Source organism: Schistocerca nitens, chromosome 4 (genome assembly GCF_023898315.1).
Source record: "Schistocerca nitens isolate TAMUIC-IGC-003100 chromosome 4, iqSchNite1.1, whole genome shotgun sequence".
Lineage (NCBI taxonomy): Eukaryota > Metazoa > Arthropoda > Insecta > Orthoptera > Acrididae > Schistocerca > Schistocerca nitens.
The window spans coordinates 32,526,310-32,545,434 of NC_064617.1; the positions used below are offsets into that span (position 1 = coordinate 32,526,310).

The 19,125-nt window shown below is 39.7% G+C and overlaps 1 protein-coding gene and 1 non-coding gene across 2 annotated transcripts in view; one reads left to right on the forward strand and one right to left on the reverse strand.

Moving 5' to 3' along the window:
- The window catches only part of LOC126251448 (pre-mRNA-splicing factor ATP-dependent RNA helicase PRP16), a 197,771-nt gene that overhangs the window by 134,572 nt on the left and 44,074 nt on the right, over window positions 1-19,125 (reverse strand). Inside the window, exons 9-10 of the mRNA XM_049951876.1 lie at window positions 14,505-14,663; window positions 1,140-1,382 (exon numbers count right to left, since the gene is read on the reverse strand). Coding sequence (XP_049807833.1) covers window positions 1,140-1,382; window positions 14,505-14,663 — 402 coding nt within the window. The remainder of the gene's footprint in view (window positions 1-1,139; window positions 1,383-14,504; window positions 14,664-19,125) is intronic.
- On the forward strand, window positions 6,540-6,614 carry Trnat-ugu (transfer RNA threonine (anticodon UGU)). Its single transcript has one exon. It is a non-coding gene; the product is annotated as a tRNA-Thr (tRNA).

The following is a 19,125-nucleotide window of genomic DNA, read 5'->3' on the forward strand; positions in this document are numbered from 1 at the left end:
AAAGGCTATCTACAATTTGTACAGAAACCAGAAGGCAGTTATCAAAGTTGAGGGGCATGGAAGGGAAGCATTGGTTGAGAAGGGAGTGAGACAGGGTTGTAGCCTCTCCCCGATGTTATTCAATCTGTATATTGAACAAGTAGTAAAGGAAATAAAAGAAAAATTCGGAGTAGGAATTAAAATCCAGGGAGAAGAAATAAAAACATTGAGGTTCGCTGATAACATTGTAATTCTGTCATCGACAGCAAAGGACTTGGAAGAGCAGTTGAACGGAATGGACAGTGTCTTGAAGGGAGGATATAAGATGAACATCAACTAAAGCAAAACAAGGATAATGGAATGTAGTTGGATTAAGTCGGGTGATGCTCAGGGAATTAGTTTAGGAAATGAGACACTTGGGGAGCAAAATATCTGATGATGGTCGAAGTAGAGAGGATATAAAATGTAGACTGGCAATGGCAATAAAAGCAGTTCTGAAGAAGAGGAATTTGTTAACATTGAGTACAGTACAGATTTAAGTGTCAGGAAGTCATTTCTGAAAGTATTTGGATGGAGTGTAGCCATGTATGGAAGTGAAACATGGGACGATAAATAGTTTGGACAAGAAGAGAATAGAAACTTTCGAAATGTGGTGCTACAGAAGAATGCTGAAGATTAGATGGGTAGATCACATAACTAATGAGGAGGTTGGTAGGACATGTTCTGAGGCATCAAGGGATCACCAATTTAGTATTGGAGGGCAGAGTGGAGGGTAAAAATCATAGAGGGAGACCAAGAGATGAATATACTAAGCAGATTCAGAAGGATGTAGGTTTCAGTATGTACTGGGAGATGAAGAAGCTTGCACAGGATAGAGTAGCATGGAAAGCTGCATCAAATCAGTCTCAGGACTGAAGACCACAACAACAAGCTGAAGTTAGGCTTTGTTTGCATGTCGAAAGATTACACACACAGTGTCATGTGTGTAAACAATGATAACATCAAAATTTACTACATACACTTCACTTCAAAAATATTATCGAGTCAACTGAACAGTCTGTACACTTAAATTACTGTGTACAGCTACAGAGCATCACATTAGAGAACATAGATACAAAATGTTTTGATGAAATGTTATTAAGTGTAAAAACATGTACTACCTCTGATGTGCAATCCTCAAAACGGATTGCATATCCCACTTCTTCTCCAAGGTGCGTGCCCATTTCATCTGAGACTCTCTTGGCTACAGACATTGCTGCAACTCGACGAGGCTGCGTGCAGCCAATCATTCCATATTTACTGTAACCATCCTCATGAAGATACTGAGTTAATTGAGTTGTTTTCCCACTGCCAGTTTCACCAATAATTATCACTACATTATTCTCACGGATTACATTAAGTAGCTGAAAATTAAACAGAAAAATTGCATTAGTGAAAACAAAAGATAAAAAAATAAACATTCAGTGTCAACAATAAGGAATGGAAAAAATGCAGTTCAAAGAAACAGAACTAACTCTTATAAGAGCATAACTAAAGGGATCAAACACTATGAAATACAAACAAGAACTCTGATCAATGGAGCACGACAGGCCTAAGAATTTCTGCAATCATGGAATGACTGCAGCATACACAGGGCTGGTTTAAGGCCCAAGTGACACAAGCTGCCACTCAGGGTGCCACGCTGGGAGGGACACCAGAGGTTTGGTACAGATTTATTGATGACATCTTCATGATTTTGACTCACCGTGAAGAAGAACTCCAGAATTTTCTCTCCAACCTCAACTCCTCTGGTCCTACTCAAAATCCCATGCCACTTTCCTTGACGTAAACCTCCACTTGTCCAATGGCCAGCTTCACACGTCCGTCCACATCAAACCCACCAACAAGCAACAGTACCTCCATTATGACAGCTGCCACCCATTCCACATCAAACGGTCCCTTCCCTACAGCCTAGGTCTTCGTGGCAAACGAATCTGCTCCAGTCCGGAATCCCTGAACCATTACACCAACAACCTGAAAACAGCTTTCGCATACCGCAACTACCCTCCCGACCTGGTACAGAAGCAATTAACCAGAGCCACTTCCTCATCTCCTCAAACCCAGAACCTCGCACAGAACCACCCCAAAAGTGCCCCACTTGTGACAGGATACTTTCCGGGACTGGATCAGACCCTGAATGTGGCTCTCCAGCAGGGATACGACTTCCTCAAATCCTGCCCTGAAATGAGATCCATCCTTCATGAAATCCTCCCCACTCCACCAAGAGTGTCTTTCCGCCATCCACCTAACCTGCGTAACCTCTTAGTTCATCCCTATGAAATCCCCAAACCACCTTCCCTACCCCCTGGCTCCTACCCTTGTAACCGCCCCCGATGTAAAACCTGTCCCATGCACCCTCCCACCACCACCTACTCCAGTCCTGTAACCCAGAAGGTGTACAAGATCAAAGGCAGAGCCACGTGTGAAAGCACCCACGTGATTTACCAACTGACCTGCCTACACTGTGAAGCTTTCTATGTGGGAATGACCAGCAACAAACTGTCCATTCGCATGAATGGACACAGGCAGACAGTGTTTGTTGGTAATGAGGATCACCTTTGGCTAAACATGCCTTGGTGCACGGCCAGCACATCTTGGCACAGTGTTACACCGTCCGGGTTATCTGGATACTTCCCACTAAGACCAACCTGTCAGAACTCCGGAGATGGGAACTTGTCCTTCAGTATATCCTCTCTTCTCGTTATCCGCCAGGCCTAAATCTCCGCTAATTTCAATTTGCCGCCGCTCATACCTCACCTGTCTCTCAACAACATGTTTGCCTCTTTACTTCCGCCCGACTGACATCTCTGCCAAACTCTTTGCCTTTACAAATGTCTGCTTGTGTCTGTGTATGTGCGGATGGATATGTGTGTGTGTGCGAGTGTATACCTGTCCTTTTTTCCTTTTTCCCCCCTCAGGTAAGTCTTTCCGCTCCTGGGATTGGAATGACTCCTTACCCTCTCCCGTAAAACCCACATCCTTTCGTCTTTCCCTCTCCTTCCCTCTTTCCTGATGAGGCAACAGTTTGTTGCGAAAGCTAGAATTTTGTGTGTATGTTTGTGTGTCTATCGACCTACCAGCACTTTCGTTCGGTAAGTCACATCATCTGTGTTTTTAGATATATTTTTCCCACGTGGAATGTTTCCCTCTATTATATTCAAAGTGGTACTTACCTACATAAATGCCCATAACTCAGGTGTTTATGAACCTTTTGATTTGGATTTTTTTTTTTTTTAAGAGAAGCACATACTTATCAGATACGTAATTATTTAAGCAGTTACAAAGAACAATATATGTCACTTTCCAATTTCCAGAAAATGTACATACACATTGAAAAATGCTTATATCACATTCTTCAACCTGGTGGGAACTTATAATTGGTCTTAAATAACTCCCAAAACAGTACACATCGTAATAAAACAAAATCATTAATGGGTTTTCTACAAATGGACACATAAATAAATCCGAAATCACAATACTTTGTGGCGTGGGGGAAAAAAGTGCCGCTTCAGATTTTCACAGGGATTTTTCTTTTTGTTACTTTCTGCATGGCAATAGCCAATGCAAAATTTCTCCATATACTTCATGTATGTTGAGTGGAAAAAATGGAAATTTTTTACAAATGTAAATGCTGCAACTGAAGTTTGTCATTTGGATTGCATTACTTCAGACAATAATAATAATAAGAAGAATAATAACAGAAGCTATCTTATTTTCAACACATTATTGGCATATTTCCCCAGATGTCACACAAGGGATGTACCTTTATTGGGAAAAAATTAATAACTATTCTTGACTTACGAGAATATAGAAAATCAACTTCAGCTGTTGTGGTCCAAACAATGATTTTTAAATATGTAAAAAACTTCTGACGGCTGAAAGAAGATTTATTTTTATCGGAACTCCAATAATATTTTTTATAAAGTAAAAAGATAGATATTGGGTATTCATTAAACATGTATCACACCATTGTTCAGAAGATAATTCAAATCAGATTATGGCTGCCTCATGAAAGTACAGAGCCGAAAGTTATACATTTAACTGAAATATTTTCATTGCACAGGTTAACTTTATTTAAACTGTTGAGTTAGCATCTTTAACCAACAATTATTCCAGCCACACTAATGTTAATTTAAAATGTACATGTTCAGCAATGAAGATCTCTGAAACTATCAATGAAACTTCTTAAGAGCACCTCTGTTTTTAATCCAGCATGACAAATTATATGCTGGTAACTTCATATTTTTTCCATTAAAGTAATACATTCTGCCTAATGATGTTGACTTAGATACACCAACAGCACATAAAATGTTTTCCAAAGGCAACTAACAAGTCTTACTTCTCAGGCCAAAAGAATGACACTGCTGGTTCATGTGGGTGGAGAAAATGTAGTTCATCACAGACATTTGTGACGACGGCAAAGTACCACCTGTCATCATATACAACTTGTAGTGCATCGATAATTTCGGGGTAAATTCTAGAGACACTCATATTTCACCTTCTTGAACACACGATATTTTAAGGATGAGTGTGTAAGAATGGAAATATATATACTGTACCATGGTTTATGTGTATGTGCAGGATGGGTGTGTGTTACGAGAAGACTATAGTTGTGTCGGTCTATCGGCGTTGACAAGTGGTGGCCGCACATGCCTTGGAAGCCGTATGTCCAGTACAAGGAGTAATCAAGGGCTACTCTTTGGCAGTGAAATAGTAGTGACTGTTGACAACAAACGAAATATGTTTTATCTAGAGACTCATATTCTGTTGTTTGACTTGCTAGGAGCAAGAACTGTTTTGACAAGGGTTATTAAAACCCTCAGACTTCAAGAAGAATATAATAAATCCAATCCCAAAGAAAGCAGGAGTTGACAAATGTGAAAATTACCGAACTACCAGTTTAATAAGTCACGGCTGCAAAATACTAACGCAGATTCTTTACAGACGAATAGAAAAACTAGTAGAAGCTGACCTCGAGGAAGATCAGTTTGGATTCCATAGAAATGTTGGGACACGTGAGGCAATACTGACCCTACGACTTATCTTAGAAGCTTGATTAAGGAAAGGCAAACCTACGTTTCTAGCATTTGTAGACTTAGAGAAAGCTTTTGACAATGTTGACTGGAATACGCTCTTTCAAATTCTGAAGGTGGCAGGGGTAAAATACAGGGAGCGAAAGGCTATTTACAATTTGTACAGAAACCAGATGGCAGTTATAAGAGTGGAGGGGCATGAAAGGGAAGCAGTGGTTGGGAAGGGAGTGAGACAGGGTTGTAGTCTCTCCCCGACGTTATTCAATCTGTATATTGAGCAAGCAGTAAAGGAAACAAAAGAAAAATTCGGTGTAGGTATTAAAATCCATGGAGAAGAAATAAAAACTTTGAGGTTCGCCGATGACATTGTAATTCTGTCAGAGACACCAAAAGGACTTGGAAGAGCAGTTGAATGGAATGGATAGTGTCTTGAAAGGAGGGTATAAGATGAACATCAACAAAAGCAAAAGGAGGATAACGGAATGTAGTCGAATTAAGTCGGGTGATGCTTAGGGAATTAGATTAGGAAATGAGACACTTACAGTAGTAAATGAGTTTTGCTATTTGGGGAGCATAATAACTGATGATGGTCGAAGTAGAGAGGATATAAAATGTAGACTGGCAATGGCAAGGAAAGCGTTTCTGAAGAAGAGAAATTTGTTAACATCGAGTATAGATTTAAGTGCCAGGAAGTCATTTCTGAAAGTATTTGTATGGAGTGTAGCCATGTATGGAAGTGAAACATGGACGATAAATAGTTTGGACAAGAAGAGAATAGAAGCTTTTGAAATGTGGTGCTACAGAAGAATGCTGAAGATTAGATGGGTAGATCACATAACTAATGAGGAAGTATTGAATAGGATTGGGGAGAAGAGAAGTTTGTGGCACAACTTGACCAGAAGAAGGGATCGGTTGGTAGGACATGTGTTGAGGCATCAAGGGATCACCAATTTAGTATTGGAGGGCAGCGTGGAGGGTAAAAATCGTAGAGGGAGACCAAGAGATGAATACACTAAGCAGATTCAGAAGGATATAGGTTGCAGTAGGTACTGGGAGATGAAGAAGCTTGCACAGGATAGAGCAGCATGGAGAGCTGCATCAAACCAGTCTCAGGACTGAAGACCACAACAACAACATTAAAACCAGAAGAGACTGTAATGATATATGACGGTAGTATCTGTTCCCGAAAGAACACATACCGAAGATGACCATGCAGCTTTGCTAGAAATGAAATGATAATTAAATAGACACCCTAGCTGCAAACAGGCGTTGATATACTTCACTGGGGACATGTTGAAAATGTGTGCCCCGACCGGGACTCGAACCTGGGATCTCCTGCTTACATGGCAGACGCTCTATCCATCTGAGCCACCGAGGGCACAGAGGATAGTGCGCCTGCAGGGACTTATCCCTTGCACGCTCCCCATGAGATCCACATTCCCAACATGTCCACACCACTACATTCCCTGCAGACGCACTATCCTCTGTGCCCTCGGTGGCTCAGATGGATAGAGCATCTGCCATGTAAGCAGGAGATCCCGGGTTCGAGTCCCGGTCGGGGCACACATTTTCAACATGTCCCCAGTGAAGTATATCAACGCCTGTTTGCAGCTGCGGTGTCTATTTAATTATCATTTCATTTCTAGCAAAGCTGCATGGTCATCCACGGTATGTGTTCTTTTGGGAACAGATACTACCGTCATATATAGTTAAAATATGGCTTCCCGGCCATTGACCTTCTTGTGTGAACGCACACGTTATGCCCGAACTCGTACGGGACTTGGTAGATTAATCTGCCATGAGTAATGAGTATGATGGGCAAACATCTATTAGGCACACTATGAATGTAGTGGTGTGGACAGGTTGGGAATGTGGATCTCACGGGGAGCGTGCAAGGGATAAGTCCCTGCAGACGCACTATCCTCTGTGCCCTCGGTGGCTCAGATGGATAGAGCGTCTGCCATGTAAACAGGAGATCCCGGGTTCGAGTCCCGGTCGGGGCACACATTTTCAACATGTCCCCAGTGAAGTATATCAACGCCTGTTTGCAGCTAGGGTGTCTATTTAATTATCATTTCAGACTGTAATGATATATGTTAAGTACTAAGCTCTTCCAGATGGAGTTGATATGTAAGACTTGAAAGTGCGTGAAACTTGTGTAGTTGTTTTAGTGTGAAGAAGAAAATATCAAGATTTAACTAAGAAATTATAATTTGACATTGAAGATAAGTGTAAAAATGTAGAATCTGGGTTTAATGAAAAATTTGGATCATTTCAGAATGTATGTAAGGTTATGTTCGATGCAGTGAAACAAAGACTACGTACCTTAAAAGATAAGGTAGAAAGACAGGATAAGCTGATCCCTATTGTCCAAGTGCAAATTGCAGGTGTCAACACTCAAGATGATGACGAAGAAAGGAATTTGAAGGAAAAACTGGCAACTTCAGACACCCTAAATATAAGTGGTCTGGAGGAACAGGTATAGGAAATGATAGAGAGAAAAGCTGCCTTGTGGGTAACCTCTGACAACTTGTCTACAACTCTCTCTTATGAACTCAATGACACTAAGAAAAATGTTGATGAGTTATGGAAAGAATTCAAACTTGTCCATGACAATGTAGAAAATAGGATAACTTTACCTGCTGTTGGGTTACATAGTAAAGTGGTGATTGTTTTGTTGGGGGGGAGACTTTCACACAAGAATTAATGAAAGGTACTGGTATGCACTTGCTCAAGTGAGGCTATTGTCAGATCCACAGGATCCGGGCAGAGTCATATCTGTTCCACACGGATGTTAACATTTTGTGTTAACAGGTGGAGTGACGACCGTCGGTTTCTGAATTGTTTTTGGTGTTACTTACACATTAATTTTCCTACACCGAAATCCCTTCAAATGTTCAACTATTCTGTAATCTATTCATAATCTCTTAAACTATCCTACCATGTTAGTATTTAAGTGACCAAATATGACTACAAGTTTGTGACTAATTTATGAGAATCACGAATAAACAGTGATCTCTAAACATAAAACGGAACGAACAGAATAATATCCTGGTAGAAGGTATAATATGATGGTACTGTGTAAACAGAGTGACTTTAAGACAGAATGAACAGAATAGAATATTATATTTAACAATAATATAATATGAAGTGACTAATGAAAGAACTATCTTATCATAATGTATAATTTTCTATTTTTATAGAACATTTATACCTTTTATGAGATGTGATGTAGATGGGAGGGTTTGTATCGATCTTGAAAGGGGTGGGTAGTGTACGTAAAGACATGACTAACACTACCCACACACACCACACCTTTCAGACAACCCTCGCAAACAAGTGTGACTGATTCTTCACCATTTGCGTTCCATAGGGGTTGCTAAGATTTTTCTTCTGGGGATTCAAAGGTGAAGGTGAGAATGTCCATTCTGCAGGAGATGTTTAACATCACACCTCCTCTGGCTTCTCACTCAAGTACCAGTAGGGATCCTGGGGAAGGGGGTGGGGGGTGGGAACGGTTTTCCTGTCTTTGGGGCTATCTCCTTTTTCTCCTTCGATCTTAGAAACCATCTCTATTTTTTCCTTTCTTACTTCTCATCTGAGTGTTTCCCTCTTTCCATATGCATATACTTCTATTGCTGAAGTCCTTCTCATTCTCAGTGGTTTCCTATAACCTTCAATTTTTTTCAAATAAATAGGCCGAAGAATCAGGCTGCACGAACACACATCGATATACACACAAGATTACACTTAGACACAAACATGAAAACTACGGGCTAGAAACCTAAAGCGATGTCAGAACCGCCAAGAGTTGGAGGGGAATAAAGACATATGTATATCTGGGTAGATGCACATATTGTATGGTTGATATATGATGGTTCTGAATCGTCCCTTTTTTTTTCTTTTGTCGCTTCTTATATTTGTATACATAGGTATAAGTACAGAGACGGTTCTATATCACACAACGAAGTGTGAGAAATGAAGGAGAGTTGAAACTAAGGAAGAACTAATGGTGATGATTATTTAGGAATATCAGCTGAATATTTGTTCTGATAATTTGTAGGATAGTGGGACAAGTATAGAATAAAGAAAGGTATGATATATTGAATTATACATAAATATGAGGTCTGCTGAAAGTGTAGAAGTTGAAAAGTAGTGGAGGACTCTAGGGGATCAAATAACGTACCAAGAGGTAAGAGTTAAGTGCGAAGTAGAATTGAATTTTGCCGGGTAATATTTAGCGACAGTATACATAAAGATGTATATTAGGGCAATGAACTATGAAGCCTACTCAGGAAGGAGAAGGAGGGTGCAACCAGCATTTATTGAATGAAGAAAAGGGCAGATAGGCAGACCGAAGAGAGGACTGACCTATATTGTGCGGCCAGTGGTACCAAGAAGGGGATTGACCTGTACCATAGTAGATTAGGAAGTTTAAAGGGGCGTACCTTCCAAAACAGAAGAAGGAAGAGCATTCATAGTATCAACCCATATGTAAGGTATAGGTACTGTGCCTAAAAGGAAAAAAGCAGTATCGTGACAAAAGTCACACATTTTGTAGAGATTATTCTGGTAAGTTTGAATTCTCTATTCCACTAGCACTGTCAGGTTTTATATTTATAAGTGTCGGAAAGAACCTTTCCATTTCCCAGAGTTCCTCCAGATCACAGGAAACGGTATTTAATGAAATTAATATGTACTAAAGAAAAAACAGAACAGAGGAGTAGACTAAGAATGACATAATTAAGTGTCTATGACACCTGGAGGCTGTGACTGGAGTTTAAGAATATTGCCCGCTCAAGTCCTAACTTCAATATTAAGTGCAATGCTCAGATAATTATTACTGAAACAAATAGAAAAAGAAGAGCTATGTATTAGATACAAGATTGCTAGAAAAAAATGTTATATAAACGTAAATTAGCATTATGTGAATACGATCTTGATGTACATAATGAACATGTATAAAATATTGCGTGTTCGAGCTAAGGGGAGGGATATGTAGTGCCTCGAGAATTTAGGGGCAAATTCCAGAGACACTCGTATTTCACCGCCTCGAACACACGATATTTCAAGGATGAGTGTGTGCGAGTGAAAATGTGTCTACTGCGCCACGATTTATGTGTGTGCAGGACGAGCACGTGTTACGAGAAGAGTAAAGTTGTGGCGGTCTAAGGCGTTGACAAGTGGTGGCTGCGCACGCCTTGGAAGCCATATGTTCAGTACAAGGAGTAATCAAGGGCTACTCTTTGGCACTGAAATAGTAGTGAATGTTGGGAACAAACGAAATATGTTTTATCAAGAGACTCTTTCTTATACTCTGTTGTTTGACTTCCTAGGAGCAAGAACTGTTTTGACAAGGATTATTAATACCAAAAGAGACTATAATGATATACGTTAAGTACAAAGGTTTCCCAGACGGGGTTGATTTGCGAGATTTGAAAGCGCATGTGAAACTTGTGTAGTTGTTTTAGTGTGAAGAAGAAAATATAGTGAAGTTGATAGGAAAGTATTCTGAGAGTAAGAAATCATTTCAAAAGTAGAAAAGTAGTTGTTTCATTTCCCTAACAAGCATGAAATCTTTGGAGAAGAAGCATTGTGAAGAGTGACACAGCCATCTGTCCTGAGAAGAAGATCGGCTGCACACAATACGTAAATCACCTGCGAGAGATGTGTACCCCAGTACCACACAGTCTCCGGTCATCAGGAAAACGTTAGAAACTGCTACAAAAGAATTTTTTTGAGGGCGAGTGCATATCCATTGTGGGCATTTTCATTCAATGAAATAATCAAGGAAGGCTTTTCAGAAGAAGTTACTCTTCCAATCTCTAAAGAATCACAAGAAAGTGGTCTGTAATGGTTAAAATTCCTGGTACCAGGTATTTTGTGGGTTGTCGAAAATCTCTTAGCGAGGTTCTTGTAAGGGAAATCCACACTGGCTTTTTCTAAGAAGTGACAAAAACGTTGTCAATATTAGCTTTGCAAAAATCGTAAATGCCAGATGTAGTTGTTATTTGTGTATCATCTGCTAGTTGACGACTATCTCTTCTCAATATACGTTTTATATTTCCTCCCAAACCATCACACACAGATTTACTGTGACTAGTAGCAAAACAGGAATGCTCAGTTTCAATAGAAATATTGTTTTTGTGCCTACAGAAGTTTTTAAAGCTTTTTCTATTCTTATATTGAGCAGCACATCCAGCAGTGGAACAATGCACTTTCTTCAATTGTGGGTAATGCTCTGCCAGCCGCTTAACCAGTTCTTTCTGGAAAGCATTTACAAATCCTACATCGTGTTCCATATCATCACTTATAAAGCAATGATTCACTATTACCAATTTATTTTATCATTTACCACATTAACACACACGGCATGGATTGTACAGCTGCTTCTGGTCGAGTAATAACTCTGAATTACAAAACTGTAGTCTTCAGCAAAGTCAACTAACAGAACTGCTTTTTCCGGGGTTAGATTTTCTTTCAATTTTTTCAATGATTTTGACTAACACTTAGATATAAATGAGTGTGGTTTAAGTGCCTGTAATTTTATTACCAACAAGTTGATGTATTCACCAACAGTTGCAGGCTGTTTTACCAGTTCTGCCTGATGGTCTATCTACTGGCTGAGCTCAATTTCGTCATCAGCATCTTTGTAAGCTAATTTCTGCTTTAATTATTCATTAATTTCTGTTTGTCATCACTGAGACAATTATCACAGTGATTAAGCATGCAGTAGTTTTCAGAGTCACATATAAGAAATTTTATGAGTTCTTTGTATGTTTCTTCAATGTGTTCTGCACCCAAAAGCAATTTTACATTTTGGTGGATAAACACACACACACACACACACACACACACACACACACACACACACACACACAGTGAATGAGTGCCGGCAGCACCAGCTAAAATACACCACTTCGGTCTTAGGGGACAGAATTTAGAAATACCAATGTTAATGTTTGTTTTCTCTCATTTAAAACAAGAGTACAGTTCTCTTAAGTTGCAAAGGACGAGTCTTTTTTGCAAATACACATTCTTCTGAATGCTAACTTCATCTTTTGATCCTTGTAACATTTGAGTATGTTCATCATTTTGGTAGAAATCAGTGACAATCTTTACTACTTCATGAGCAATAACTTTCCCCCTGTTTGGTTTAGGAACTGATAAAATACCCATTTCTGTTTTCAGCTTCCTTGCTTGTTGAACCACGCACTCACTAACACTGAATTCTGACATCATGTTTTATTTTGATCAAGATGGTGGAGCTAAAGTTAAAATTTCAATTCCTTAAGCTACTCATATTACACTAAGCACATTTTCTTTCATTAAAAATATCATGGCATCAAAATCGTTGGCTTTCTTAACAATTTCATCATCAAATTTTTCTTCTCTACCGTCAGGATCTTCAATACTGAAATCTAAAGCCTGTCCCACTTTTCTATCCAAAACATGCTTCACTTTTTCAGCGTGCAACCTGGAACACTAGGGAAATAAGTCTAGCAACAAGAAACAACCTGGTTCGGATCACTCGGCATATTGTTTTTACATGCACAATCCTGTGATCCAGTGAGGCTATGTACCACACAGGATACACCATGAGACATGGGCTGGACAGGCTAATAGCAGCAGCGTGCATGACTCTACCCGGTATTAATGGTATACTATGTAATGTAGCAAAAAGACTACACATCATTTGGCTAAAAATCATTTCAAAGAGTCAGGTTCAAGGCCACTACTGGAGGATAGTAGGGGATGGAGGAAGATACTGTAATGGTAGATCAGAGGCATGTGGGGACAAGATAGTGGGCTGCTAGGTGCAGATTATTAAGTGAACACAGATATGTTGCAGGCAGTGTTCCTAGCTTCTCTTCGTGTTGTTTTTGTTGTTTGGTGCAGCTCTCCATGCCACTCCATCCTGGCAAGCCTCTTCATCTCTGTGCAACTACTGCAACCTACGTTCTTGTGAATCTGTTCAGAGTATTGATATCTTGGTCTCCCTTTATGATTCTTACCCCCCCCCCCCCCCCCCCCCCCCGCACTAATAAACTGGTGATCTGGTGATTTCGTGATGCCTCAGAAAGTGTCCTACCAATCGATCCCTTCTTCTAGTCAGGCTGTGCCACAAATCTCTCTTCTCCCCAGTTCTATTCCTCATAAGTTATGTGATCCACTCATCAATAATTTCAGAAAAGTCTTAAATCTATACTCAATTTAACAAATTTCTCTTCTTCAGAAATGCGTTTCTTGCCATTCCCAGTCTACATTTTGTATCCTCTCTACTTCAACCACCATCAGTTATTTAAATTTCATCTACTACTTTAAGTGTCTCATTTCTTACTCTAATTCCCTCGGCATAACCTGACGTCATTAGACTACATTATATTATCCTTGTTTTGCTTTTGTTGATGTTCATCTTATATCCTCCTTTCAAGACACTGTGCATTCTGTTCAACTGTTCAAGTCCTTTGCTGCCTCTGACAGAATTACAATGTCATTGGCAAACATCAAAGTTTTTATTTCTTCTTCCTGGCTCTTAATTCTTGCTCCAAATTTTTCTTTTGTTTCCTTGATTGCTTGCTCAATATACAGATTGAATAAAATCGGGGATAGGCTAAAACCCTGTCTCACTCCCTTTTCAACCATTGCTTCCCTTTCGTGCTCCTCAACTCTTATAACTGCTATCTCTCAGTTTACAAATGCTATAAATGTAGGTTTGCCTTTCCTTAACCTGTCTTGCGAAGGAAGTCATAGGGGTCAGTATTGCTTCGCACGTTCCTACATTTCTCCAGAATCCAAACCGATTTTTCCTGAAGTCGTCTTCTATCAATTTTTCCATTCTTCTGTAACGAATTCGTGTCAGTATTTTGCAACCGTGATTTATTAAACTGATGTTTGGTAATTTTCACACCTGTCAGCAACTGTTTTCTTTGGAATTGGAATTATTACATTCTTCTTTAAGACTGGGGATATTTTGTCTATCCCATACAGCTTGCACACCAGATGGAACAGTTTTGTCATGGTTGGCTCTCCTAAGGCTGTTAGCAGTTCTAACAGGATGTTGTCTACTTCTGGGGCCTTGCTTTCACTCAGGACTTTCAGTGTTCTGTCAAATTCTTCATGCAGTATCATATCTCCCACCTAATCTCCATGTATGCCCCCTTCCATTTCCATAATATTGCCTCAAGTACATCTCCCTTGTATAGACCCTCTGCACACTCCTTCCACCTTTCTGCTTTCCCTTCCTCGCTTAGGACTGGTTTTCCATCTGAGCTCATGATATTCATACAGGTGGTTCTTCTCTGTTAAAGATTATTTCTACAACAACAACAACAACAACAACGACAACAACAAGTTGTCAAGATTATTGCATTACAGATAACCGATTGGTACACAATATAATTAAGCAAATTTAAATGTGAAAGAGATATAACGGTATTTAACAAAGTGTACCTCTTGTCGCACTGCAAAAACAGGTAAGTATCGTCTCTGCTGGAGTATAGATTTTTTCTTCGCAAATTCGCTTGTTGCCTGAGAAGCATTTTGCATGTGTTCTGCAAACTTTTGATCAGTTTTATAATCCGTTTCATCATTTTCATTTTGTCGTATGTCCTGTAACAGACATAAAACACAAGAATAAAATAAAACAATCTTTTGTAGCTGCCAGTATGTCAAAATGGCAGCAAAACACTAAGCAGTTGCAAGCAATTTAAAACAGATTTAAAGTGATATTGTTAAGGTGTTTACAGAAGGTCAGTAGTACGGTAAACTGTTAATTGCTGCTACTACTTCGATCTAAAAGTCACCTTGTGCAAATATACATATTTTAATATTTCGCGTCATGATAATGTTTCTAAAGGGCACCTAGATTCTTATTCAGATGTCACACGCATCTTGTTCTTCATCTCTGTTCCTGTAACTGATAAGATTTTGAGCACTGTAATGTCTCGGAGGCTGAACTTATAATCTACCTTCTTAAACAAGACCATGCTTTGTACTAAGTCAGACAACGCATACTGCATATTACAAAGAGAAATATTTCAAGGAAACTAAATGATCTTGGTATAGATTCAAGGGAATTGGAAACAAGCTTATGGTATATTCTTTTTATCAGTAATGTTTGAAATGATGGGTTATGCTAGAATAAGAGAAGAAAAGAGCAACTCTAAAATGATAAAGTGCTTATGAGATATTGACTGAAAGCTGCATGTGAAGTTCTTATTCTACAATGATTCTCAGCTATGTAGCAGCAGCTGCTAAGTTGCAGTCGCACCTGCCATCATTTTGATTCCCTTCAAATACAGCTGTTGTCTGAAACAACTGCATGTATGCAACAGTGGTAACCTTTGTTTTTATGTGGAACTACTCTTGCCAATGAGAGTTCCATACTTCTGTCCTTCTGTCTATGTCTTCCTTTCTGAAGTTTATTTTCTACTGTTGCCACTTTGGTCATCATTCTGATGTACTTGTTCTTCCATGTTTCTTTGTTATCATGCACATCCTCCTCAAATTTTAGTCTGTATTTTCAGCAATTGTAGTCTCTTAACTTGTGACTAAGACACTGGCAATGTTTCAGTACATCACAAAAGGCTTTACGATAACTTCATGAATTTTTACCTTTAACATAAGTATTTCCAGTCTACTGGTAGGCGCCTCACAAGTATGATGATGCACGACATATTACATCCAAACTTAGACCAAAATTCATTCCATGGGCTACTGAATATGACAATTCATTAAAAACTGGTATAGCTGCAGATATATTTAAGTTTGTTTCCACCGTAACATACTTTATTGTCATGATATTGAACAGTATATGAAACACAGTTTTGTTCACAGTTTTACAGAACTTTGTGTGCATTCCTACAGCTGACCTTACAATATTGATTTATAATAGTGCAACGATAGTTCAGGTATTCATGCCGATGTCACAAGCTGAAGATGAAGAGATAGAGAAAATATATGAGGATACTGAAAGGGTAATACAGAATGTAAAGGGAGATGAAAATCTAATAGTCATGGGGGACTGGAATGCAGTTGTAGGGGAAGGAGTAGAACAAAAGGTTACAGGAGAATATGGGCTTGGGCAAGGAAGGAAAGAGGAGAAACACTAATTGAGTTTTGTAATAAAGTTCAGCTATTAATAGTGAATACTCAGTTCAAGAATCTACATCTACATCTACATGACTACTCTGCAATTCACATTTAAGTGCTTGGCAGAGGGTTCATCAAACCACAATCATACTATCTCTCTACCATTCCACTCCCGAACAGCGCGCGGGAAAAACGAACACCTAAACCTTTCTGTTCAAGCTCTGATTTCTCTTATTTTATTTTGATGATCATTCCTACCTATGTAGGTTGAGCTCAACAAAATATTTTCGCATTCGGAAGAGAAAGTTGGTGACTGAAATTTCGTAAATAGATCACGCCGCGACGAAAAACGTCTTTGCTTTAATGACTTCCATCCCAACTCGTGTATCATATCTGCCACACTCTCTCCCCTATTACGTGATAATACAAAACGAGCTGCCCTTTTTTGCACCCTTTCGATGTCCTCCGTCAATCCCACCTGGTAAGGATCCCACACCCCGCAGTAATATTCTAACAGAGGACGAACGAGTGTAGTGTAAGCTTTCTCTTTAGTGGACTTGTTGCATCTTCTAAGTGTCCTGCCAATGAAACGCAACCTTTGGCTCGCCTTCCCCACAATATTATCTATGTGGTCTTTCCAACTGAAGTTGTTCGTAATTTTAACACCCAGGTACTTAGTTGAATTGACAGCCTTGAGAATTGTACTATTTATCAAGTAATCGAATTCCAACGGATTTCTTTTGGAACTCATGTGGATCACCTCACACTTTTCGTTATTTAGCGTCAACTGCCACCTGCCACACCATACAGCAACCTTTTCTAAATCGCTTTGCAACTGATACTGGTCTTCGGTTGACCTTACTAGACAGTAAATTACAATATCATCTGCGAACAACCTAAGAGAACTGCTCAGACTGTCACCCAGGTCATTTATACAGATCAGGAACAGCAGAGGTCCCAGGATGCTTCCCTGAGGAATACCTGATATCACTACAGTTTTACTCGATGATTTGCCGTCTATTACTACGAACTGCGACCTTCCTGACAGGAAATCACGAATCCAGTCGCACAACTGAGACGATACCCCATAGGCCCGCAGCTTGATTAGAAGTCGCTTGTGAGGAACGGTGTCAAAAGCTTTCCGGAAATCCAGAAATATGGAATCAACCTGAGATCCCCTGTCGATAGCGGCCATTACTTCGTGCGAATAAAGAGCTAGCTGCGTTGCACAAGAACAATGTTTTCTGAAACCATGCTGATTACGTATCAATAGATCGTTCCCTTTGAGGTGATTCATAATGTTTGAATACAGTATATGCTCCAAAACCCTACTGCAAACCAACGTCAATGATATAGGTCTATAGTTCGATGGATTACTCCTACTACCCTTCTTAAACACTGGTGCAACCTGCGCAATTTTCCAATCTGTAGGTACAGATCTATTCGTGAGCGAGCAGTTGTATATAATTGCTAAGTAGGGACCTATTGTATCAGCGTAATCTGAAAGGAACCTAATCGGTATACAATCTGGACCTGAAGACTTGCCCGTATCAAGCGATTTGAGTTGCTGCGCAACCCCTAAGGTATCTACTTCTAAGAAACTCATGCTAGCAGCTGTTCGTGTTTCAAATTCTGGAATATTCCATTCGTCTTCCCTGGTGAAGGAATTTCGGAAAACTGCGTTCAATAACTCCGCTTTAGCAGCACAGTCGTTGGTAACAGTACCATCGGCACTGCGCAGCAAAGGTATTGACTGCGTCTTGCCGCTTGTGTACTTTACATACGACCAGAATTTCTTTGGATTTTCTACCAAATTTCGAGACAATGTTTCGTTGTGGAACCTATTAAAGGCATCTCGCATTGAAGTCCGTGCCAAATTTCGCGTGTCTGTAAATTTTAGCCAATCTTCAGGATTTCGCGTTCTTCTGAACTTCGCATGCTTTTTCCGTTGCCTCAGTTTTCGGACCTGATTTGCGTACCATGGGGGATCAGTTCCATCTCTTACCAATTTATGAGGTATGAATCTCTCAATTGCTGTTGCTACTATATCTTTGAATTTGAGTCACATCTCGTCTACATTTGCATAGTCAGTTCGGAAGGAATGGAGATTGTCTCTTAGGAAGGCTTCTAGTGACACTTTATCCGCTTTTTTAAATAAAATTATTTTGCGTTTGTTTTTGGTGGATTTGGAAGAAACGGTATTGAGCCTAGCTACAACGACCCTGTGATCACTAATCCCTGTATCAGTCATGATGCTCTCTATTAGCTCTGGATTGTTTGTGGCTAAGAGGTCAAGTGTGTTTTCGCAACCATTTACAATTCGGGTGGGCTCGTGGACTAACTGCTCGAAATAATTTTCGGAGAAAGCATTTAGGACAATCTGTGAAGATGTTTTCTGCCTACCACCAGTTTTGAACAAGTATTTTTGCCAACATATAGAGGGAAGGTTGAAGTCCCCACCAACTATAACCGTGTGAGTGGGGTATTTATTTGTTACGAGACTCAAATTTTCTCTGAACTGTTCAGCAACTATATCATCATAGTCTGAGGGTCGGTAGAAGGAGCCAATTATTAACTTAGTTCGGCTGTTAAGTATAACCTCCATCCATACCAATTCGCACGGAGTATCTACTTCGACTTCATTACAAGATAAAACACTACTGACAGACACAAACACTCCACCACCAATTCTGCCTAATCTATCTTTCCTGAACACCGTCTGAGACTTTGTAAAAATTTCTGTGGAACTTATTTCAGGCTTTAGCCAGCTTTCTGTACCTATAACGATTTCAGCTTCTGTGCTTTCTATTAGCGCTTGAAGCTCAGGGATTTTCCCAGCACAACTACAGCAATTTACAACTACAATTCTGACTGTTCCTTGATCCAAGCACGTCCTGTATTTGCCATGCACCCTTTGAGATTGCAGCCCATCCCGTACTTTCCCGAGGCCTTCTAAACTAAAAAACCGCCCAGTCCACGC